Source organism: Opisthocomus hoazin, chromosome 7, assembly GCF_030867145.1.
Source record: "Opisthocomus hoazin isolate bOpiHoa1 chromosome 7, bOpiHoa1.hap1, whole genome shotgun sequence".
Classification (NCBI taxonomy): Eukaryota; Metazoa; Chordata; class Aves; order Opisthocomiformes; family Opisthocomidae; genus Opisthocomus; species Opisthocomus hoazin.
Genome location: NC_134420.1, coordinates 37072348 through 37097977, shown reverse-complemented (window position 1 = coordinate 37097977; position 25630 = coordinate 37072348). Strand labels below are relative to the sequence as shown.

General features: G+C 37.6%; 1 protein-coding gene across 25 annotated transcripts in view; it reads left to right on the top strand.

Annotated features, from left to right (window-relative positions):
* The window catches only part of GPHN (gephyrin), a 347846-nt gene that overhangs the window by 2899 nt on the left and 319317 nt on the right, over window positions 1–25630 (top strand). For 14 of the 25 annotated variants that reach the window (XM_075425619.1, XM_075425616.1, XM_075425608.1 and 11 more), the window contains exon 2: window positions 11935–12017. The exons of the other annotated variants lie outside the window; for them this stretch is intronic. In XM_075425619.1, coding sequence (XP_075281734.1) covers window positions 11974–12017 — 44 coding nt within the window. In that variant the 5' untranslated portion in view covers window positions 11935–11973. The remainder of the gene's footprint in view (window positions 1–11934; window positions 12018–25630) is intronic. 25 annotated transcript variants of the gene reach the window in all.

The window sequence follows — 25630 nt, the reverse complement described above, 5'->3', positions numbered from 1 at the left end:
TGTGACGAATTAAGACAGGTACAACAGATTAGAGAAACAGAAAGTTGCCTTCTTGTTTAGCCAATATAACTTACTGTGTTCAAATGCAAACTTATACAGAATATCGCACCTTGTCTTTAAAAAAATAATTACTTGTTAACTTCTCTTATATCCACACTGTCAAGATCTTTTGGTTAAGCGTCAATGAGAAGAATGGGGTCCATAATTAGGATATTTTCTCAACGTGAAAGAACATCCCCCTGAAATCTAGGAAAGTACTTTGGTGTATACATCATCTGCTGACTTGCAGATGTCATTCATGTTTATTTTTGAGTCTCTATACAAAAAGTTGTAGAGTTAAGAATATTTACTGAAGCAGGAGGAAATATAAATGATGATGAGTTATAAAACTGTGAAATTTGTTGTGAACTAGAGGGTTATGTCTTGTGCAAATAGGAAGTCTTGCTAGTTTGTGGATAGAAAATGGAGTTCTAATCTTTGAGCCTTAGCATTTCAAGATGTTTTGCAACAATGTAACCGTGAAAGTGTCATGTTCAGCCCCAGAGTTTAATGAAGTGTTCAGATTAAAGATACTGCTCACTTAAGCTCCAAACCTAGGTTTTCCCTCTTCTATGATTCATACATAGTGCAGGAGCATGAACTAATAATACAGCTTCAGTGTTACATTGTCATGAGGTTACCCTTATGGTAAAATACGTCTTAGAAGGACTGTGATGCTAACTGTCAGATTGGGAGATTTTTTGTGATGGAGAATGAGATAGCAGAGTAGGGCTGATGATGGCCAAAGCTTTGTCATCTAAGTGTTCTGGGTGTCTTCTTTTAAAAAGAAACACACACAGAGAAACAAGAAATGTGGGGTAGCTAAACAAGTAAAAAAGAGGAAAAATGTCTACATTTGTGGTAAAGGTTGGATTATATGCATGCTCTGTCTGTAATGTTGTGGCACCAGTGCTTCCTTAGTAAAATACAAATGTTGATATGGAGTTATTCTGGTTGCCCCTTGCAAGCCTTTTGTGTTCGGGATATCTCTAACAGTGGTTGTTAATCAGTTGCCATTGGTGTCAGGTTATTGAACCTGGGTTACTAAGTACAGAGTTTTGTAATGCTGAAGTTGGCTAGAAAAGGGAACAAAATGTGAGCGGTGCCCAGAGTTGAATCAATATGAGGTCATCCTTCACTGGTGGTGACACTAGTAGAAGTTACATAATCTGTGACCTTTCTTGTTATGTGAGGGACTAAGCAGACCCTTGACTAGAACTGTCTGTAGAGATCTAAATGATGTTGCCATCTCCTCTAGCTTGATGAGGAAAAAAATACTCTGGGTCTCTCTGGTTGCTTGTTTTACTTTGTCAGTTTTCCTCTCCATCCCCATTTTCGTCTTATTTTCCTCTCTTCTTGTTTTCTGTCCAGTAAGCATCTAATGTAGCTGATCAAAACTTTATGTTTTGTTACATGTTTGGTTTTTTTTTTTTTAGAATATTCCTGATAAAACTTTGTCAAAATTGGGGTTGGCTAATAAAGCTTCATTCAGTGTTTGTCTGCTCTTGGGGTAGGTCTGTGAGAAGGAGTCATCACCAGACACAAACAGCATTTTCTGTCTTTACTCCTCTTTTTCTATTGTTTCTTGCTTGTTTAAAAAAATTTATCTCAGACTTACTTTCTTTTTCGTGACAGTTTTACTGTATTTAGTATTGCTTTAAAAGTGGTGATACAGCTTTTCACCTTTATGAAACATTTTTACAATTAAAGAGAGTAAGGGGTTTTGGCAAAATGTAACCCTTCACTAATGATTTCTTCTTCAGGTACTTTATTCTTCCTTTCTTCCTCTAAGTAAAGATTAAAACATTTTGAATGATAGCTGTTGCCACGGGCCTGTGCAATAACACAGATAAAGGTTTCTGAATGCAGACCTTGTTTAGCCTCTTAACACTGAAGCGTGAAAGATTACAGTAGCATCTTTAAGTATCTGGGACCAGGTAGTGTGTATGCACTGTGTCTAAATTTGTCACTCTGAAGCAAGCATTCTTCTCAGGTAGTGAGGGCGTTGTCTACTTGAGAACATTGTCTAAACAAAGAGGTCACCTGGGCATATCTGAAGTTCACCGATGTAAAAGTTTCATAAAAATTATCTTTGAGAAACATGGGGAACAAAATACTTAGGGTATCACTATGTTTTGGTCAGACTGTGTCAGAAATATATTTGCTGTCAGTTTTCCCACTGAAAAAAATCATATGCCTCTCTCCTACCTCATGAACTACCTTCTCATGACTTTCCTCTAAGACTCTTCATTAATAGTGTGCCAGTTGCAAGATCTTTTCTCAGTGGTGATGCTATTCACGTTTTGGACATGCGTTGGAAGTTATGGTAAACTTTCTTAGAGAGGTGTGGGTGGGAGGGTAAGGACTGATATTTTGTTAGGACTTACTGTCATGTTGCCCCAGTTGTCTAAATTGAAGTTGGTTAGCTTTTGGCTTGTGATTTGCCTTTCCCTTAAAAACTGCATCTTAATTGGGCACTCGTCTGCAAAACATAGATTCAAGTCAGTAGCTTTTCCTAGGAGCCTTAGTTTTCTGCCAAGAGCTTAGTTCAGCGAGTGAATTCTGGAAGTAGAGAAATGCTGTACTTCCATTAAAAGTAAAACATTCTAGACTGAGCAACATTGGTTTTTGTCTTTTCCAGCTGTACTGCTGTCATAATGTTGAGTTTATCCATGGAAACTAGGAGATCTCCCTCTTTGCCATTTGTAGCCATAAGTCTTCACAAAAGCCTTTCTTTCAGTTTTTTTTTATATGAATGTGATGAAAAGCTTTTATGTCTAGTGAATGTGATCTGTACAATTGTCCAGTTTCCTTTTTATAGTTTATCAGTGCTGAATAGAAAACTTTACCCTTGATAGTTAAAGAGGAAGAAAGTCCTGAATTTTTTTGCATGTTATCTAATATGCATTGTGGAACAAAAATTGGTGGCTGGAATCTCACTGATAAAGCAAACTCTTTTACTTGCAGTTTAATTTGCTTGCTGTGGTATTGTTTCTTTCAAACAGAGAGAAGTGGAAACACTGAAGTTAAAAGCATGTAAAGCAAGAGATTATTTCCCAGCTATACAGGGATGCGTTCATTAATACCTACTTATGTAAGAAATAGTCATTAATTTGGAGGTTTATGTCTTCTTATACAGAGGGGTGAGAAGTCTTGTCTAATCCCTGTTTCTTGTTTTGGAGTTTACTCACCCAAGTACAGTTGAAAGACTTCTGTCTTCGCCCATGCTCCGTGTCTGTAGGTCACATTTAGCAGTACAGAGCTTATCCGTTACATTATGCTTTCATTTACTTTTCTAGGTTTGTATTTGTCCTCTTTTCCAGTACTGCGGGAAAATGTTCTCTACTACTTATCTTAAAAATTAGTGATTGTGGGTTTCATGAGAACTAGCTTAGTCTGGGATAACCTTTAGTTGGTTTGCTGGCTTCATTAACTGGACAAGAACAGAATATATGATCTTCAGTCCATGCTTTGGGGAGTCTAGCATAGCCTGATACGCAGACACAGAATCTCTCACCTTTAACGTTGGTTTAGCCATATCTGTCTGTTTGTTTGCTTGGATGGTTTTTTTTAAGTAAGAGAGTAGAGCATCTTTGTTGAGAGGTACCTTTATATCATATTAGGATTTCACCCAAGGCTTTTCTGGATGTGTCTATCTTGAATTTTATAACATTTTAAAAGCAAACAAGTTTGCTCTGGAGCGCGTTTGTGAAGTACAAGTTAAGATTTTCACTTTGCCTTTTCAGTTGTTCAAGCTAGAAAAGTTTATTTTGAATGTGTGGAAAAAAACATTTTTTCCTTGTTCTGGTGGTTGAAACAGTTTTGCTGGTAGGGTTTAAAAATTTTTTTTTTAGATAAGCAGGTATAATTTTTCTTGTCTTCAATTCGTGAGATTGATATTATACAACAGGAGGACATGATAACTAAAAGTGAGAACAAATTTTAGCGCTTGCTAGAATATTTATAAGGTCTTGAAGTGCAGATTAAATAAGAGAAATAGTTCACATTCTGTTTCTATGTGTATATGTAGCATGCAACTCTACCTCTTGTATTGAAATGGTCTTATGTTATTAGTCTTGCCTATGACAGAATTCTTCTTGAAAGTTTAGCAGAATGCTTGAAAAAGTTGTTGCTGAGGAACAGGAGGGTAATCAACCATATGGGAAATGAGCAGGTAGCAGCCTTTTTTTATGTGAGATGTTTCTGAATAATAAAAAAGTAGCATAGCCTTTTAGGTTGGGTTTTTTTTTTAAATCACAAAACAATTGAGAAAAATAAGTTGAAGTTTGCAAGGAACAGTAATTGAATAATAAAGTGCTTGGGAAAAATAGGCTTAATTAGGCAGTTATCTTGGAAAATCTTGCAAGTAAGAGATTTGTACGTGATGTTTTGTTTTCATACTAATTTACCGAGGACTATTTTATGCCAAGCTTACTTGTCAAGTGCAAAAAAAATTAGCATAAACCCTCAAGAATAATCTTTGTCTATGTACGTTTTGCAAAAGCCTGCAAAACGGCTCTATCCTACTATTACAAGGTGGGTGAATGATAACAGTGTTTTGTACGGAATAAAATGCATTGTCTGTTCCTCATACTATGAGATAAATAGCAAAACTTCCACTGTCTGACTTCAGTGGTTTAGTGAACAGCTATGTATTACAAAATCTAATTTTGAGCCTTGAAGTGTTTTTTGATATATACCAAGACCTCAAAGAACTGATTCAATATTAATTTAGCTCCATATGTGAGTTATCTAGAACAGTAATGTTGAATAGTTTGATACTTAATATGACACTTCATTATGTATTCAACATACAAATTGTATTAGTAGACCCATATAGTAAATAGGAGCAATTTTGCATATGTATTTAGGACCACAACTATAGAAATACATCTTTCTCAGGTATACTTTTTCCTTTTCTCATTAAATTATGTCACTTATGTAGTAGAGTGAAGAACCAGAACGCGTGTGGGTTTTGAACTATAATATATTTTGGGCTTTTGAGTATTTACTGTGTGATTATGAAATATTGTAGGGAATTTAAGATCTATATGGAGTATTTTTCGTTTGAAAAACCTTTCTTGTATTTATTTTGTTTTTTCTATATCATATGTGACTTTTGAGACCTAAAAGTGGGAAGCAGAAATTTAAGTATAGGGTGTAGGGTTTGTTTTTTTTTTGGTTTTTTTTCCTGATGTTTTGGTTTTTGGGGAGTTTGGTGGGGTTTTTTTGGGTATTTTAGTTTTTTTCTTTTTTTAGATGTATTCTGTGGGGGATTTAAATTCGTACTGAAATCTAGGAAGTGAGCTGCTATTCAGAATCCTTTTATGGGGAGCTGTATGGATGAAGAACAACATGTATTCTTCAGGAATTAAAATGCATTGCAGTGAAGTATCCTGTAGGTCTGACTCAGAAGGGGAAGGTTCCCAGGATCTCTGCAAATGATGGAGTAGGCAAAGATTGCCATTAAAAAAAATAGCACCCTCTTTTCTCCTAGCAAGCTGCTTTTAATGCCGTGGAATAAGCGATTTAGAGAGGGATTGATAGCAAGGCCTGAGGTGAAGTCTGTGAAGCCTTCACCCAGTAATTCTTGAAGAGACGCAGAGTGTGGCACTGGTTAGGAATTTGGCAAACCAATACACTTCTACTCTGCTATTTCTTACGCCTTCCTGAAACAGTTTTCATGGGATTGGGAAGCAGACCAGCCTGTAAAAGAGAAGACGTTGATGTCAGGCAGGTATGTATCCTTTCACCTAGGTACTTGCAAACCTTGTCTTGGGAAAGTTTGGCTGGCAGTGTATGTTTCTGGAACAAGAAAATTTCCAGGAATTCACACAGATATTAGGTAGGTTTGCACGGACATCGTTCTTTCGTATGCTGTAGAGAGGTGGCATAGTAGTGTAAACAGGGAGAAGCCAAAGGCTGATCATGTACTCCCTATCATAATCTTCATCTCAGGAAAAAAATCAGGAGAAAGTAGCAAGATGCCTAAAAATAAGTACATATCTGGTGAGAAAAATGTCTGTAGTTTCCAGAAAAAGCAGAAAAAACAAAGATTAAAGGGAACAGGTACTTCTCATTTCCTCTTTTTTTAGCTACATTTTCCTTTTCAGTTGTCTGAATACTCAAGGGTATTTAGTTGTCTGAATTCACCAAGGGGAAATCATGCCTGACCAATCTGATAGCTTTCTACGATGAAATGACTGGCTGGGTAGACGAAGGGGGAGCCGTGGATGTTGTCTACCTTGACTTCAGCAAGGCTTTTGACACTGTCTCCCATAACATCCTCCTAGGGAAGCTCAGGAAGTGTGGGCTGGATGAGTGGTCGGTGAAGTGGATTGAGAACTGGCTGAATGGCAGAACTCAGAGGGTTGTCATCAGTGGCGCTGAGTCTAGTTGGAGGCTGGTAACTAGTGGTGTCCCTCAGGGGTCAGTACTGGGCCCAGTCTTGTTTAACTACTTCATCAACGACCTGGATGAAGAGTTAGAATGTACCCTCAGCAAGTTTGCTGATGACACCAAACTGGGAGGTGTGGTGGACACACCGGAAGGCTGTGCTGCCATTCAGCGTGACCTGGATAGGCTGGAAATTTGGGCAGAGAGGAACCTGATGAGGTTCAACAAAGGCAAATGCAGGGTCCTGCACCTAGGGAGGAACAACCCCATGCATCAGTACAGGCTTGGGGTGGACCTGCTGGAGAGCAGCTGTGTGGAGAAGGACCTGGGTGTCCTGGTGGACGACAGGTTAACCATGAGCCAGCAGTGTGCCCTGGCTGCCAAGAAAGCCAATGGGATCCTAGGATGCATCAAGAAGAGTGTGGCCAGCAGGACGAGGGAGGTTCTTCTTCCCCTCTACACTGCCCTAGTGAGGCACCATCTGGAGTACTGTGTCCAGTTCTGGGCTCCCCACTTCAAGAAAGATGAGGAGCTACTGGAGAGTGTCCAGCGGAGGGCTACAAGGATGGTGAGGGGACTGGAACTTGTTCCCTATGAGGAGAGGCTGAGGGAGCTGGGCTTGTTCAGCCTGAAGAAGAGAAGGCTGAGAGGGGACCTAATAAATGCTTATAAATATCTCAAGGGTGGGTGTCAGAAGGATGGGGCCAAGCTCTTTTCAGTGGTGCCCAGTGACAGGACAAGGGGCGATGGGCACAAACTGAAGCACAGGAAGTTCCACCTGAACCTGAGGAAGAACTTCTTCCCTCTGAGGGTGACGGAGCACTGGAACAGGCTGCCCAGGGAGGTGGTGGAGTCTCCTTCTCTGGAGATATTCAAGACCCGCCTGGACAAGGTCCTTTGCAGGCTGCTGTAGGTGACCCTGCTTCAGCAGGAGGGTTGGACTAGATGACCCACAGAGGTCCCTTCCATTCTGTGATTCAAAGGGAGGCATTAGACAAGCCTACAGCAAATCAAGAATTCTCAAAATCAACTTCCTTGGAAAAATAAGCTGTAAATTAAGCATACTGAGGAAAAATGTTGTGAAACATGTCTGTAAAAGGTAATTCAGGGACAAAGTATTTCAGTAGGTAGTACTCAGAAAACTCCAGAGATGCTGGGAAAACGTCGCAACAGATGCTCATATGTGTGTAACTCCCTCTGGATAAATCTTCAGCATTGCTGTTGCAGTCTGACTTCATACTTTAATAAAATTTAGAGGATATTTTAGAACAAATGCTATATGAAGTGGTTTTTGGGGAATGTTGTTGTAATCTCCAGGTTTTTCTCATTGTCATTACAATGTCCTGAAAGAATTCCTTCTCAGATGGTCACTCTAATGGTGTTCCTTTGCCTGGATAGATGTGTATAGTAGATCAGTGAAGTGTAACTCCCTAGCTTCTAGTTTTAGCTAAATCTGAATAAAAGTACTTCTAGTTATTGTAAAATATACTTGATAGTAGGCTCTTGTAATGATCACTTTGATCGAACAGACTGAAAGGTCTGCAGGCAGAATTTCCTTCCCTCCTATTGTGAGGGATTCCAAACCATTCTGGACATGCAAATGTTTGTTCTGGCATTTATTTAGCAAAATAAAGAAAGAAGAAACCAATAAGAAGTATGTAGAATAAGCCAGGAGATTTAACAGGGTGTTGAGATTTTTGGGAGAAATCTTCCAACTTTTTCAAGTAAATGTGACTACAGGGTAGCCCTGTATGGCGTAATTCTTTGGACAGAAAGCAAGGCACAGAGCTTAAAGAAGTTGGCAATGGTCATGTTGGTAAGATGTGTATGGTTCAAGTTGGGTATATTTAAACTGCTCCAGAATCTAATGCTGTTCTGACATCTGTTTTTTAGGAACACACTCTGTTCCACAGTAGGGAGGCAAGCTGTAAAAACTTAAGGTCTGATCTTGCCAGTTAAACTCGAGTGCGTTAAGAATTAAAACTATCATTAGTGTCTCCAGTGTGTGGGACCTTCTTATCTGAGTGAGACTCAGGCTTTTTTCCTAAGCATTGAAGAACAAAATGGAAACTTTAAAGTTCATGTTAAAAGCAACTACTGAAAAAAGCAACTGCTGAAGAATTTCCCGTGATGGTTAAGCTTCAAGGGTGCTCACCTGCCTGTTCCTATTTCTTTCTTCCAAAGGGTGTAGCTCCAGTTTATGCACAATGGTTTCAGTACCTGACTCTTCTCTTTGGCTTGGCAGTTGATCAAAGAGAATTAGTGAAAATACTAGTTGTCATTTCAGCATTGTTTTGTTAGGGAAGGGTTCAAGTAGACTTTTTTGAGTGCTTTGATGAACAGAACATCTTTCTGGAAAAGGCATCTGAGGCAAATTTCTGTATAGCATTAAACTGGGACATCATGGATTATCCTTAATATTAGAAAAATCTCTTAATTCCTTGATAGCATGTCTTATATTTGGTTATTGTTATGTGTAAGATGCTGTGAGGGCTCATCAAATCATAAGGGAGATTTTAGATGTGAAATAGTAATCATTTTCAGTATTTCTTACCAGAATAGTAGCAGCTTCTGGTATCCTCCCCAGTAGTTTTAGCAAGTCTTCATATTCAGATTATTCCTAGTATCCTTTTTCTGCACCTAACAAACACCTGCTAAAAATGTTCTACCTGTACTTCAGACTCTAGAAAGCAAATTCAGCTGTGCATATGAAAAATATGCAGACAAAAACCACTTTAAAATGAATGATTGAGATCTCATTAGCATCTAGAAGGTATCTAACAATTAGGGCACATTCAAAAGCTTCTTCTATATTCAAGATATTGTGAAAACATCAGCCTGGAGGCATTTGAGGCAATAGCAAAATACATATTATAATTAATTCAAAGCGTAAATTTAAACTTAAACCCCTAGATGCTGACATTCTGACTTGCAGCCATTGCGGGAAAAAACAGGCAGATACAGAAATTTATATATTTGGATAATTAGATGCACTCTCAATTCCGCAATGACAAGTAGACAATTTTAAAAAAAAGTATTTGCTTTTTTGCTCTACCTACATAAGTCTTTTGACTGTAATCCAGTAAGTTAACTTACGTTTTGTGATTACATTTAATTAAAGTAAAGTCTATGTTAGAAAATCGTGCAGCCTGAGAAAAGCAGATTTGTAGAGCAAACCACTCAGTACTGGGGGCTCCATATCCACACTGTTCATGGTGTTTGTTTCATGCTAGCTCAAAACCCATGGAGTGAGCTGTAAGTAATGGTTAAAGTCCATTGAGTGCACCCTTGGAGCACATCTCATTTAGTCTTGTCCAAAATTCAGCATTCATGCTTTGATCCTTCTCTGCAGTGTGAACCAAAGTATGGTGATTGGGGACCGTCAGGATATAGCTGGAAAGCCACACTCTTGAACCAAATAGAAACTCTAATATAGACACACTGGTGGCGACTTTTTGCCGCCACAGGGTTGTGTGTACCTCCTACAATTCTTGTGCGTGCCAGAGGGGTCTTCAAGTGGGTAGCGCTGATGAGACTTCCCTGATGGTGGAAAGTGTCGGGAAAAATACCAGCTCTTGGACGGTTCCTGTGCATTTTGTGGGGGTGATGTGGGCGAGGGCATCTCCTTTGGATCTTTAGATACTCTGGAGAAAGTACCTAAAGAGATGTGAGAAATGCCTTTTATTAACTGGCCTTGAAATGACTCTTAGTTTAAGCTAGCCTAAAGTAAAATTCAGTATTAAGTGAAAGTATTTAAAACGTCCAAAATAAGCTACACAATTACAAATCTTTATAAAAAGTTGTAGATGAAGAAATGTCAGAAAAAACATGTTTACACTAATACTTAGTTTGGACAGGCCCTCCCTGTGTCTGACTGACTAGTCTGTTAGGAAAATACATGGAACACTTTGTCAGGGATTTTCTCTTCCTGCATTCACTACATCTCAAGCTGCGTTATTCAGAGATTATTTTCTTCTGCTGTACCATGCAGTCTGCTGTAATTGGTCACTGCTTTACAGCCCAACAGGACTCTGTCCAGGTTTAATCTTATGCCCCGTGGAATTTTGGGCACGGTTCTGTCATCACTGCTGCTCGTTCCCTCCCATGCTGCACTGGCATAACCTGTTGTGTGGCTGTGCAGTCAGGGAACTGAAACAGCTGGAACTTAACTTGCCAGAGAAAAGGGAGCCTTTCCAGCTGCGCCAGCTGTGTGATCTCGTTCTGCACTGCGCTTTGCAGACTTCAGCTCCAGCAGGTGAATGGTGAGCAGGGCTGGTAATTTTTTACCTCTCCTGTCACGTTTTTTAGACTCTGTTCTTTCTTTACTACTCTTCTATCCTGCCGTTTGTCATTCTGTGCAAAACAAATTTAGCTGGTTAACCTAATGGAAAACTACTCTTCTTTTTGTGAGATTAGTTTTCTGTAGCCTGAACCAATTGAACCAACTCAGCGAAGTACCTCAGGAGTGCCAGCGTGACGGGGGGGCTGGATTGCATGGGTGAAAAAGAAAAGGGTGGGAGATGGGACTTCTTCATTCTGATCACAGCTTAGACAGATGTAGTCATGTGTTGGTTTTGTGTAGTTCGCTTGCATTAATTAAGAAGATAGTCTTGACACTCCTTTATCTAGCTAAATTTTGTCTCCTTTCTTGGAAGTGTTGCTTTGTCAGGCCAGGTATCCTCTCAGTGGTATTTGCTACTTTGTCCTGAGTGGCAAGCAAAGACACTGCCCTCACTGAAAAACAAGCAGAAAAAAACCATAGTGAAGGGAGAGAAGCATTTGCCCATTATAGGAAATGATTTTGAGGAGGGGATAAGTCAAGATATATTTTCCAATTTTGTATGTAAGCTTCCTTGATTCATTTGAGTATGAAGGCTATGCTAGGCATTAGTGCTTAATGAAGAGCTGAACATTTGGTAACTTGCATATATTAAATAACTAGAAAAGCTGAACATTAAATTCTGCAGTGTTAAATCTGGGAAAAGGTGAACACTGTGTTATGCATTTACAGGCAAAAAGGGTCTTTTTGTTAATGTGTTAATTTTTAATAGTCAAAACTTCTAACATTTAGCTTTTGTAACTTATTGTGTGCCTGACAGAACTAAGAATACATACATATTATTTATACAATAAAAGTTTATATGTGTATATATATCATAAATCAAATAATAATTAAAAAAATGGATATGACAAATTTCTCCTTTCTACCAGATCTCATTTGCCTTCTGTTTGAGGGACTTCTTTTGCACCATTCAATCTGTCATCTTACTTACACTCGCTATAGTTTTTCTAAGCGTATCTTTACCCGTCAAATGAGCTAATATGCTAACTTTGAGGATGCTAATCTGATACGTACTAAACAGCAGTTGATACGCTATTGACTTAATTTTATTTTGTTGGACACCTGTCTGTACACCAACTATTTAAAACATCTGCATGCAAGATCATTTCCTAATTTCATTTTTGTTCTGCATACCTTCTTCTTGCTGACCTGAACAGAATCATTACCTTTCTCTTGAGTGGACTGTCATCCATGTGATGGAGATAACTGGAACAACCAGTCACAGGCATCAGCTAGCTGGGTAAGTCAGGCTTTGGGATTCTTGATATTTCCTTTAAAAAGGGGGAGGGATTGGGTTGAAGAAGGAGAATAGATAGTTTAGTTATGTAATTGTGGTCAGTGAACCATGTGCATTTATTTAAGGCCTTATTTCACTGAAAATCAGAAGCCTGCTGGTCCATACATTTGTCCAGTATTGTTTCCATGGTCTCCAGGGCTACTAATTATGCATTGACCATGGTTTTGGTATCCAGATGCAGTGCTTGGAGGTAAAGGTGGTGAGCTAAACTGAGTTTTGTAAGTTGCAGTGGAAGTGGAAGTGTAATTTTAAAATAGCAGAAAATACTGAAATGCTGTAGTCACTGAAAAAGCAATCCTAACATTAAAAACCACTCCTTCTGGAAGAAGTTGTTAAAGATTAATAATAAAAATGGAATTTTATGGGAAGTGGGAGAAAAAGAAAGTGTAGAGGAGACTGATAGCCACTTTATATAAATCAAAACCATATCATAAAGTGTAGCTTCTAGCAAAGAATGTGGAGACTGAGGTTATACAAATGAGGCGTAAAGGCTGTTAATGGAAAGTAGACTAGCTGAAAAGGGAAAAATTGTGTGCTTAACGATTATGCCTCTGTAGGTATCTTCAAGTATCTCATTCACTAGAAAAGTTTAACACATCACTTAACAAGGGCAAAATTAGGGACCCTTTTTTATAGCAAGAATGGAAAAAATAAACAAAATATACCAAATGCTTGTAATGTGTCACTGAGCTGTATTAAAAGTTGACAAGTATTGAATCTTTTAGCAATTCTGTATGATAAATTTGTCTTTTACTCCATTTTATTAGTGGTGAAATTAATCCCACCTAGAGAAGTAATCCTGTCTATGAGCTCTCATTTATCACCATTTATACGAACGAAATGTGAACTGATCCAGATGATAGTATTTTGCCAAGCTAGTTTTCAATCAGTTTCTCTTGGTTTATTATGAGTAAATGCTTGAGCCCACACAGTAGAGATGGGAACAAGTTGCTGCTAGTAGAAAGAAGGTGGGATTTTTTTCTTTTGATAATAACGCATGAGAAAAACTCATCTTTGGCCAAAGAATTAGTGCCCCATGTTCTTAGGGAATATACTGTTGCCAGGCCCTCAAAACTTGGGTTATTACTGCGGTGCACTTTTATCAAACTTCAGTTGCAAAAATCAGAAGTTACACCCTTTTTGAAAAGACTGAATGGATACGATCACATCTGGCAGCCTTGTGCACCACCTGTTGTCCACTGATTGCAGTTTGAGAGTCGGTGACCTGAGGCTACATACAGTGGCTCAAAACTCAATTGCCTTCCATTTGCTTAATTGTCCTCACAGAAGCATATGCTGTTTGTTTGTGGGATATTTCCCTTTTTCTTGGATACTGAATCATTGGCTTCCTTCATTTTTGAAGTGATTGTGCTACTTCTGGTGATGTCTGGCTGATCTGTGAATCTGCTCCTATGTTACTAATGTCTTCTTTCATGAGAACATCAGATTCCCTTTATTTTAATTACTTTTCTTTATTAACTTGTGTAGAACTATTGGGTATTTCGTGAGGTTTCAGAATTTAATTATGGCTGCTATTACAACCGATATAAAAAAGAAAAGTTTTGGAAAAAGGAAGGGGGGGAAAGTACTTCCAAAATTTTCAGCAGTTTCTCTTTCCCTTCGCCTCTGAACTGTTAAGCAAAAAGCTTGAGCACACCACTTTCTTGATGCTTGCACGAGAAAAAAGCATTAAAAAAACCCAATTTAGCTCTTCTTTAAAAACAATGGAAGCTACAGCAGTAAGACCAACTGATTCCTTTGCTGTCATCTTCTTCCATGTCTGACTTTTCATCTTTGCATTTCGTTTAAATTGTTCTGGCTAAATACTGGAAATGACTTTTCAGTGCTTTTCTGCTATTTTTGTGTTGAAAATTCAGTTACTGTTATTTCTGTTCTAGTATAAGTCTTGTTCTTGTATGACAAAGGCAATCTTCTGTTGGGCCTATGTTTGTAATGTCTTTTGTTGCCTGTAACGTGACAAGTTATACTGAAATCTTTCTTTGCACTGTTGTTTACTTTTAAAAATTTTTTTTCCTTTGGGTGTATATGCCTTGATACAGAGTTCATTGATCAAATATATCATATGTCTTATTCAGATTAGTTTTGGTGTTAGGTGAAAAAGTTAACCATTTGAATGCAACTAGATTGAGAGTTTTCTTACAGAATTTCTACTAAACGTCAAGTGCTTGTTTTCTTGGAACTTTTTTGTTTGGAAGTGCTTTGAGTTGATGTCTCCTGGAATCTTAGGATTTCATTATCAGGTCAATATTCATAATTACCTTTGTTTTCTCTTCTCTCTCTCTTTTTTTTTAAATCTGAAAGATGACAAGGCATCTCTTCCACTTTGCCTCACGCTCCTGAATGACTTTGCAGGAAACTCAGTGAAATACTTCTGTTTTCCTCACTCCATCTTTGCTTTCTCAGTATAGCTCTGAGAAGAATGTGTTTTCCATATATAACTGCTTGTAAACATTATAATTTTTGACCATGGTGTTAATGTTAATTCTTTAAAGACTTCTTTTTTTCTCCTGTGTTTCTTTCATTTTGCAGCCAGTGAACTTTCAAGTAGTCGGTTGTCCAGGTGATATATCTGGAGTATGTACTGCTTTAATGCAGTTCAAAGGCAGTAATTGAAAGAAATCACTGAAGGTGATTGTGGTGTGTTTACCCTGTCCAGCAGCTAAGTCCCCACACAGATGCCTGCCTACTGCCTCCAAGGAGGATGAAGGAGAGAATCAGAAAGGCAAAAGTGAGAAAACTCTGGGGTTGAGATACAGACAAAAATTTTGTGCACCTTACTGAGGTTAAGGTAGACAATAGCCACTGCTCTTCACCCACCAAGCCAGTGATCTCCTTGTAGAAAGCAGATTTTGTTAGACTAGGCTCTGTATTTTGCTACATTTTTTTATCTACCTGTTAGTCATGCGGTTACAGAAGTCTAGTTTGCCTTTGAGCCTTCTGCCAGACAAAAAGTGCCTATAAGATATTTTATAGCTTGTTCAACTAATCTATCTGCCCCCTCTCTTCAGGAATACAAGCATTTTATAGATCAGTGCAAGGAAGCAACATTCCACTGAATGGCTTTACCATAGATTCTAATATACAACCTGTAGGATGAGGAAAGGCTGGTTGGCTAATAGTTTCCCTATCATTTGTGAATAGCATTTTTACTTCTCACATGTTAGCTTTTTGTAGCTGTTTAGAAGCCTTTGGAGATTCATCTCATTTTCTTGTCCCTTCAATGGAATCAGAAATGGAAGTTCAGCTTCCATACTTGCAAGGAGTTTCCTTCATAGTGGAAAAAAAGTATACATTTTAACTGTGTTAGTTCCATTTAAGTCAATGTAATACATCTGTAATGTTCCTCTGGGCTGTTACACAGCTATCTAATGTCAATTACTGTACGTTGATGGTGCATCTTAAGATACAGACTGGCTTTTTAACCATATTATGTGAATGTAATTGAAGAAAATTCTTTTATTGGGTGCCCAGATGAGATCATTTGAGTAAGGACGTGGTTTAAAGATGTTTAAAGCTCACAGTGCTGCATGGCTTGTCACTGTTCTGTGATTTATTCTATATTGCATGTAATTTTAGATACTGGGTTGTGAGTGATAGCATTTCTCACTGTGTAAATCTATATGAAGTTCTTTCTGCCAGTGTACATTATTTTTTATTTATACATTTTGCAGATTTCTTTTATGTAAGTACTTTGCAAATTCTCAGATAAAAAGGAAGTCTTGAAGCTTATATGCAGATAGGCTACATGCTAAAAAATGCTTTTTCAAGTCTCTGAAGACAAGAACTGGTACTAAACTGGTAAGTGAGGTTCTTAAATAAACTTGGATTCTTTTACTAGCTTGGATTCACTCTCATCATTAGCTTTGGCTAGTCCAGCCTGACTTTTAAAGTATGGCTTACTAGTAAAACACACTTGTTGGTTATTAAAGTGTAACGTATAGAATTATTATAATGTAATATGTAAGTTAGAGATTCTTAGAGGCCAGTCAATTTGAGTATTAAAAGAGATGTCATTTATTAAATATTTATAGAACAGTCCATGCATGAAACACCTACAGGTCGTTTTTAAAAACAAAATTTAGCAGTTGATAGATGCTCTTAGAACACACATAATAATTTTATTTCACTTTGGATTATCTGAGTTGAAAGAAAGTGAGTGTTATTTTAGGATTTTTCTGTGCTTTAATATTGTTTCTTACTAAACCTTTTCACGTTAAGTAACCAGGATCAGACCTCTTGAAAGCATTACATGGACACAGCTTCATCCTTGGTCTCGTTCTCTTTGGTTCCTTAGTTTTTTAAGAGAATACTTTAGTATAAAATTTGTTACCTGTATAGCTAGAATTCTGTAGAAATAGTTTGTCTATTCTGTAGTAAATATAGGTCTGCATCAATTCACAAGTCTGTGCAAATTATATATTTTATCTTATTATATATAAATATATATATTATGTTCAAATGTCACCAAAGTTTTACCTTTCTGGATGAGTCCTAAAGTTTGGTCGCTAAATGAAAGGAAAGACTTGCAGCAAAAATAGTATTCTAAGAATAATAACTAAATATTTCTTTAATAATTAAGGTTTGCAAACCTCTTAATTTACTGAGGCACTGCTAATCCACTGGAAATGACATACATGGAGTGATGTACTTGCCTTCCTCGTACATCTGAGGTTTTACTTCTGACTACATCTCTTCTTGCTCCAGGGAATAGGAATTTGAGATGAGAAGTTGAAGATGCAAAGCACCATTAGTAGTTTTAACTTAATGTGGTATTCAAAAGCATGTAAGAGTTCTAAAAGCATAAACAAATACTTCACAGTTAATTTAGCATATTGGTCAACCTATGTGAGCATTACCTTTCTTGTGTATCTTAAGGGTGGACTGAAGATTTTTGGATCTATTTTGGACGGAGGGAAAAAATAGTACATGATCCATAAGAGGCAAGTTGCAAAAAAACCAAACCAAACCAACAACAAAAAAACCCTGCACTTGACAGAGGAAGAAGGTTTGCGTTAATGTAAAGTGTGATGATTGATGTTGGGGGCAGAGGAAGGTGTTGAGTCATTGTTTTAGACTTGTGAGATAGATTTACGAGAGTTTGTATGCTCCAGAGAGCGGCAAATATTCATTGATCCAGTTCTGCAAATACTCATTTGGGGATATTATGGTTGCTCCAGTGATTGCTGCATTAAAAGTAGAAGAAGCTTTAAATATTCTTTAAAATGGAATGCATTGCCTTTATTCTCTCTGTGGAGCAGTGCTATTAAGAGCCACATCCCTAGCCATACACTTCTGAAATTAAAAAAGCTTCATGGCTGAAGAGGTGCCCAAATTCTAAGAAGTCTTGTATTTCTGAAGAGAGATATCAATAGTCAATCAAACAAGTCTCTGTAACACTTCATGGGCTAGATCCAAAAAGAGACATAGATGTAGTGATGCTGCAGTGTCTTAAAATTAGCAATTTGGACCATGCAGTGGGAGGGAAGAGAACAGGGTTCAAATCTTTGTGTTTTGAACAATTGTTGCATTTTCTTTTCTGTTATAGACCAAGTAATGAAACAGAAATAGTCCATGGAGCAGGGACTAGAATCTAGGTCTTCTCTCCCAGTTGAGTGCCCCAGCTATTAGGCTACAGAGTGGTCCTTGTTGCTGATTGTCTGGATGCCATAGTATTTTAATTCTTATCTGGGTAGTTCCCTAGCTTTAGCAGATAAGAAGCTTTTTCACCTTTCAGCCTTTTAGTTTTCTAATTAAAGCACTCTTCTGGTAAATAAAGGTATGTTTGAATCCCTGTGAGCTAACAGGGAATTAAACCCAAGTTCCTTGCCTTTGTGGTACTTGCTGTAATCCAGCATGGATCTGCAGGAAAAGTTCTGGGTTGGTGTCCTGGTTTCGGCTGGGACAGAGTTAATTTCCCTCCCGGTAGCTGCTGTGTTTTGGTTTTAGCAGGAGAAGAATGTTGATGACACTGATGCTTTTAGTTGTTGCTATGAAATCAAGGACTTTTTCCATTCTCCCCCTATTCAGCTAATGGGCAAGTGTGCAGGAGCTGGGAGGGAGCGTAGCCAGGCAGCTAGCCCACGCTGGCCAACAGAAATATTCCATACCCTGGGCATCATGCTCAGTTTAGGAATGGGGGTTGGCTGGGGGGCAGGAGGCTCTCTGTGCTTCTCGTTTCCGTGAGTTCGAATCCTCTCTTGTCTGGGAGTTTGAAGTTTTTCAGGATTTCGGGGTTCTGCAGTCTCTGCTTGGGGATTTGCAAATTGGTTGACAGGTGGTGAGAAAATTTGTATTGTATGTAGTTTGTTTTGCATATTAATTATTATCAGTATTGTTATCAGTATTAGCAGTTCCTTTTTTGCCCTTACTAAACTGTCTTTATCTCAACCCAGCGGTTTTCCTTTTTGCCTACTTTCTCCTCCTCATCCCGCTGGGGGGGAAGGGGATGGGTGAGTGACTGCCTTCCTAGTGCTTAGTTGCCAGCTGCTGGGTTAAACTACAACAGTTGGTAGTCCCAAGGCAGTTGCAGACACTTGTGCAGCAGCACCCTGCAGTACTCTTACATGGCATCTACCACCGTCCTTCCACAGGGTGCATGTGTGCTGCCTCAGGTGTAACCTCTGTGTTATCTTGCATGTGAGTCTCTTAGTGTATGTCTTGGTGGAGCTTTAGTCTTCTGTAATGTTCCCACCAGAAAATTTAAATGCATATATTGTCTCTATTTCTAGGGAAATAGCGTGGTATTTGTTGGATTGCTTTGTATAGGACTTGAGGGCCTAAGTTTTACTTGTATGCAAAAATGCACTAATTATACACTTCCATGGATTCAGAAGCAATGCAGATGAGGAGAAGATACCAAGAATGTTTATGACATATTTGAATACTGCAACAGCAGGAGCACTGGTTTTTGTTGCCATTTAAATGAAAATATCTTAGCATTCAGGAAGTTCTGGGATCACCCAGCCTGGAAGCTTTATCAGCACACCTGAAGACGTGAAGTTGCTGGACAATCAGGCTTTCCTTTCAGTTGTTCAAATTAAATAATAACAAATGTTTTTGGAAAGAAAAAAAAAATAACTGCCTGTTTTACTTAGGAAGGTTTTGCTTCCATGGTTTCTCTGATGTAGTCTTGTTCTGTATCATCCCATAACAAAAATGATTTGTGCAGGCTGTAAGAAGATTGTAACAAGAGGGAAAAAAGTCTGGAGGAGGTCTCCCTGGCCTTCCTCCCCAAACCCTTATTTACATGCCATATGATTAAAAAAAGAATAAAGAAATAAAACATGAAGGCTGTTGTCCTCAGCTCAGTTTTTCGCTTTACTGGATAAATAAATCCTTGTTGTAGTTCACTGCATTTTAAAAATTAGTTACACTTACTATTATCACAGTTATCATTTTGTATCTTAATTTTTTTTGGTAGTGGGGCTTCTATGCAAAAACTGAAATTGAAGATACTCAGTGATTGGTGTCACGTTTTTTTTGTTTCTTCTTGATTGTTTGCTGGGTTTCTTGTAGTCTGATAAGGAAAACAGTCCTGAAAAACCATAAGAAGTGCTGATATGACATTGATCATATCTTAGCTAGCAGGTGCCTTTAAAATAAGACGGTACTGCATCATAATTTCCTGATGAGTTACAGCATCATGATGGCATGTGCTCCCACTCAGAATCTATTTTAAGAAATGACAGAAGCACTTTCTTATAATTAATCTTGTGCTCAAAAATACTGGAGTAGGATGAGGAAAGTCTACAAAGTAATGACGTTCTGGAGATGGAAAGAGGACTAATAGAAAAGTAGTTATTTAATCTGTATAGTAAAAAAAATTAGCAGAAGAGAAAACAACATAATTTGTGGTTTTTGTATTTATCTATACATCTGTCCGTATAACAGATTCGTACAACAGAAGAAATTCTAAAGACTTCCTCAAAGAAATGTGTGCCCCACTTTGTTAGGCAGAACTTTCAAAGATTATTTTAAGTTTAACACCGTAATGGCGGTTAGAAATTGCAACATGTGTTTTGGAAATTTATGATCAAATCTTCTGAATAACAGAGCGTCTGATCTCTTTGCTAAAGGTTCCTATTTTAACACTGGTTTCAGTTTGTCAAGTAAATGTAGTTCATTTCAAACACAACGATTATAAGGGGCAAGTTTTGAGATGAGAACTCTTCAGTATGCTGCAAAAACTGACCCAGACAACTCTGTGTTTTCCTGGAATGGAAGGGGCCTGGAAGTGTTTGAAGATACTCTGTACAATTAATGTTTGGTGACTGGACCTTAATAAGGTGAGTACAGTGTTCATAAACCTGTTAGTTCCGATTTTAACTCAAGATATAAACTGCTTAGCTACATACACTGTAAATTATTTGAGTGTAGAAAATCATTTGCTACAGCTTTATATTGCACTGAGAAAACAGGACAGCTGTGGACTACCATAATACACATTAGTACTAATACAAGAAGAAAAGCCTGGTATTAAGCCAAATATTTTAAGTCATGAGCCATAACATTTTCTGGTGGACTAGAGTATTTTTACCTTCTTTCTACTGCTTTCCTACAAGCTTCCTGTTCTTTGAATATAACGAACTCCAGTGTGCTGTTAATGTGTCACCATTTCTTGAGTGGCCTGAGGGAATAATCAGAATTTGGGAAATAGAGCACAGAAGGGGTTGACTTCACCTAGCTTGCTTGTTTTTACATTAACAAAGTGTAGTTAAGAAATCTTTAGGTCTCTGCAGTCTTCTGTTACAAAATTAGGACACTGTAGTTAATGAATGAGCGCAATGAATATGTGTGTAGCTAGAATTGCATGATTAAATAATTTGCTATGATAAGTTTAAAAGGCTGTTACACTGAAGCATCAGAGTCTTCCAGCCCTTGACACAGGAAAAGAACTGATTTTGAGAAACACAGAAACTTCCTACAGAAATTTGACCCACAGAGCAATGTTATGTTTTTAAGGTTGAATTAATTTTTGTGAAATTGCTCAGCTGATTCAGAAATGTTAAATCAGCTGTGTTGTGGTTGCAGTATAGGCTACTTTGCTGATATGTCAGAAAGAAAGTATAAATCAGCAACAGGCCTGTATAAGTTAACATATCTCCATAGCTATGTTAAGGATTTTTTATGAAATGTTTTGCTTAATTTCTAGCCTTTGAGACTTGGGATACTGGGAATTCAGTCTTTATAATGTAATTTATCATCATTTTCTGTAGTCTGCTTGTTTTTTTAGGAAGTTTTTCTTTATAATTAATAATAATCACTTTAAGTTCTCTACTGTAAAGTAATAAAGGAAGAATCTGTTCTCTTCGGAGAGAAAGCGGGTTGATAAAAAGCAAGTAACTGTGTCCCGGTTGCCTGGCTGGCATAGCTGTACTTTCAGAGCCCGTAGTGGAGGTGTGGAGTGTCGCAGAAGGAGGTTTCCACTTGCATAGCTCTGTACAGCCTCCTGAAATGACAGATGGGGACAAAAATTTGCTTTTGTCTGTATCCACTCCCAGGTTTTTCATGGGTTATATGCAGTTCTTTGAAGGGAAGTATTTTTCTGCTCCTCTTCCTTCCACTTAACATAAAGCCTAAGTTTCCTGAACTTCAGATACTCTTTAAACTTTATTAAAAAAGGATGTTTGTTCTTGGAATGTGTTTGAAACATTGAGGAACAAATGCTCATGATATAAGAGGTGTTGGTATTGCAATTGTATATGACTTTTCTGCTTTGTATTCTTTTGGTATTAGCCCACAGTGCAATGAAGCCCTGTGTATACATTCTGTATACTTAAAGAGAAGTTATATAGCACAAGATTTTGTGAGCTTAAGAAATTTGAAGTTGAATTAGCGGTATCTTTTTTAGGTTGATTCAGCTCCTGAATAAGCCTACGTGAGGGGTTGGGGTTTCTTTTACTTCAGTCATGCAGCTTCCAAACTTGGCTTTGTTCATGTTATGTACTGCAAAGGTAGTTGCCTGGGCTTACGTTTTGAGAATTTCTCATGTACTAGTGTATTTTGAATCCATTATATTTTTGTTTGAAAAAATATAATTGCATAACAGGGGACAAAAAAAATCAGTGTGTGCTTTTTTTTTTTTTTTTATGGTAGGTATCTTCTGGGTTTGGACTCACTTGAGGGGTTAAAATGCAAATACCAGCTCATTAAGTTGTGTGAAGAACATGAGTATCTTCTAGCATCGTATTTCTGTACTCATATCAAATGGTGATAAGTCAATGCTGTTATATTTACAGTTTTGTAATGTGAGAGTATTGGCTTCTGACTCGTGTCACTTTTCATTTGAAGGGAATTTGCGCATGCATTTCAACTTGCTAGTTCAGTTTCCATAAATAGGATAAATTTCCTGTTTTCCAGCCTGCTGTTTGTAAAGTGTGTAATATAAGTGATCTCATCAGGCAGTCCTGGCATAGTTTAACATGCATGTGACACATTTTATGTTTCTCTACTTAGACTAGAAAAATAAAACTAATATCCAGGGGCGGGGAATATTTATTTTTTGCTGTCTTTCTCTGTGTTCAGTGGGAAAATGGAAGTACCATACTGTCTCAGACTGGAATCCTTAAAGTGTAATATCATGTTGTAATAGGTATTAGGGTTAGTTACTTAGTATTTTTATTTTCACCTTTCTTGCATGTCAGTTTAACTTCTTATAGAAACACAAACAAGACATATATTTTCAGAAATCTTTTAGTCAAATCCAGTAGTTCTTTTATTGCCCTTAATTTGATGTTTACTGATCACCTTTAGTTAGAAAATATCACACAAGTGGTATTTTTCAAGAAACCTGAAATAGTATTTACTCTTTTTTTTCTGTAAGGTTTAACCTGGAAGTTGTTACAAAATCCTTCAGTATGTATATTATACAGAAACTTCTACAACAAAGGTTGTTTCTGTTGTGTGGTATTGCATTGAAAGCTTTTGTTCTGATAAAACTGCACAAATATTTATGAATTAGAGTTTTATGTTAAAGAGTTAGATGTATTTATAGTTTGATATATATTAACACTTTTATGACCATCACTTCATTTTCTGGTGTTTTAAAAAGTAATGTTTTGATCAATTAGGAGGCCTCAAATGTATATATATTTATGCATGTATTTAAAAAATAAAATATTGCTATGTGTCTGCTTAGCAGCATGTCTTCCCCTTTTCAGTTTGTGTTTCCTATGGCAAAGAGTCTTAAGCAATCAGGAGCTGTCACCTTATTTTTGAGCTTTTTGGTTATTTAAATCAAATTTGGTAGAGGGATAGCAGTATTGAAAAATTTGGGCACCTATAAAACATCTTGCTTGGTAGAAGAAATGTCCACGAGGAAAATGCATCTGTGTGAGTTCATTCCTCCTCAGGCAGCAGTAAATTCCACTAAACATACCTGGAAATGACACTTTATTAGTTCCACCACTCATGTACATTCTGTTTCGTGAATGAACAGAACTGAGTGTGGAAACATAGATTATTCAAATATGTGTTTTTTGTGCGTCTTCTTTTCCATGTTGCTTCTTGTTAGGACATCGTGCAAGCTATATAAATATTTTTTATAACTTGCTTGTTGACAGTGGCCAGTACAAAATGTTTCAAAGTTACTTCTGAAGTACAGTAAGTTGGTGCAGAGTGTGTGTGCATGCAATATTTGATATAGTTTTGCTCTCTTTATCCATAGTAATGACTTGCCCCTTTCAGTCCTGCTGAGCTCTTGATTTCTGTGGCACATTCTGTCACTGAGTTTTTTGGAACAGGATGCTGAGTTGCAGGACACTATGTTGTCAAAAGATATGTGACTGAGACTCTGAATGCATTTCAACAATATAGAATGAGAAATGAAAAGGGGTTGTAAATGAAGAGACATTGCACCAGGAAGCAAGAGGCAACCAGCTCTCTGCACATGTGGTGAGATTTAACTTTTTTTTTTTAAAAAAGGTTCCTATGAAAAATTTAATTCGGCACTCAAGTGCAAGACAGCTGAAAGTAAGCAGTCAAATTTTTTTTTTCTCCAAAACTAAATGTCAGGTTTCATCTGTGGTTTTGCAGTAAAGGGTTGTAAACCATACTCTGGGATTGCATACTCTTGTTTTAAGGAAATTTAGTAAAGAAATACAGGATTATTCTGTGTGTTCCAGCTATTGTCTCTCCTTGCACAAATAGTTAATAACGAGCTTTTCCTGAAGTTGCCTAAATGTGGAACTGGCACTTTTTCCCTCCCAATATGTTGTACTTTAAAAACTTAAAGACAAAATTGTGACTCAAGGTTTGTCTGACTTTCTTAATTTACTGTTCTTGTTACTATGACAAACATGTAGTTTTATTTTTGTAACTGACACTCTTAAAATTTATTTGCCATACAATGTCCATGGCCAAAAATTAGATGGACAAAAATTAGATGGCCAAAAATTAGATAAAGACTGAATGGCAGCTGGCAGGTGTCAAAGAGCTGCTTATTATGGAAGTCATAATGCCATAATCACTGTAGATGATGTTGTAAAAAACCCCTCTGTATTCTAAAAAGTGTTATACAAGTTTCGTAAGATTAAACAGGAATGATAACATTTTCTACTTTACTCAAGTTATCTCAACTTCAGGCTTTTATCTTGCTTTTCTTCTTTCTTACCTTGTTGTAATACCATCTCACAGTCACTCCCATACTCACATCCATTATTCTCTCCCTCACCCAACCTATTCTCTCCCTCACCCAACCTCAGCAATAACATGCTGTACCACTCACATCCTCTTCCTTACCCACTGCAATTACTGTTGGTGCAAAACTGTAGAAAAAGCGGTTGTAAAGGGAAATTGGATTACTCTGAGTTCAGATTGCATTGGTGCAGAATGCAAAGACCAACATTCTAAATGCTATAGTGAGTGCTTCTAGGAAAAAGTAGTTTGACAAACTGTAGGAGGAGAAACAACTTTTCACTTAGGATCTGCTAACTACAGATGTACTCTGTGACTTTTACCACAGTGTAGTCAAATTCAGTGTGCATAAAAGTGGAAAAAACCTAAAAAATCAGAGCGAGAGTGTATAAAACTGAGGCAACAAGCTAAAGGAAAGTCAGAAAGAGCAGCTGAACAGTTTGTGATGCTGTGCAATCTGTTTAAAGTCATTGTGTCGGACTCAGAACTGGAACATGCTGCAAATGAAAAGGCTTCAATTAGCTGACCTCTAGCTACTTCAAATGGCGCAGTGTATTAGTCTCAGTTTTATCTAAATCAGAAGACTGTTACAGTGCCTTGCACCTTCCATTCAGCCTGTGTATCTTTATGTCTGTTCTGTGGAACCCAAGCTGTGAAGGTGTGGAGTGGTCCTGTGTATCCCCCACTATGGAACTGCTAAGTAGCCATCATATGAGCCACTTCTAAGAACTACAAAGTACTCTGCTGTTTACCCAGGTTTTGATACAGTATCAGAAGACCAAAAAATAAACGCTGACATGCTGAAACTTCAGGAGAAAGGAAGTTATTAGTAATAAGAAGATGTAATACAAAAGGGGAAAATAGATCAGAGGTGCTGTCAAGTTAAATGCAGAACTAAATAA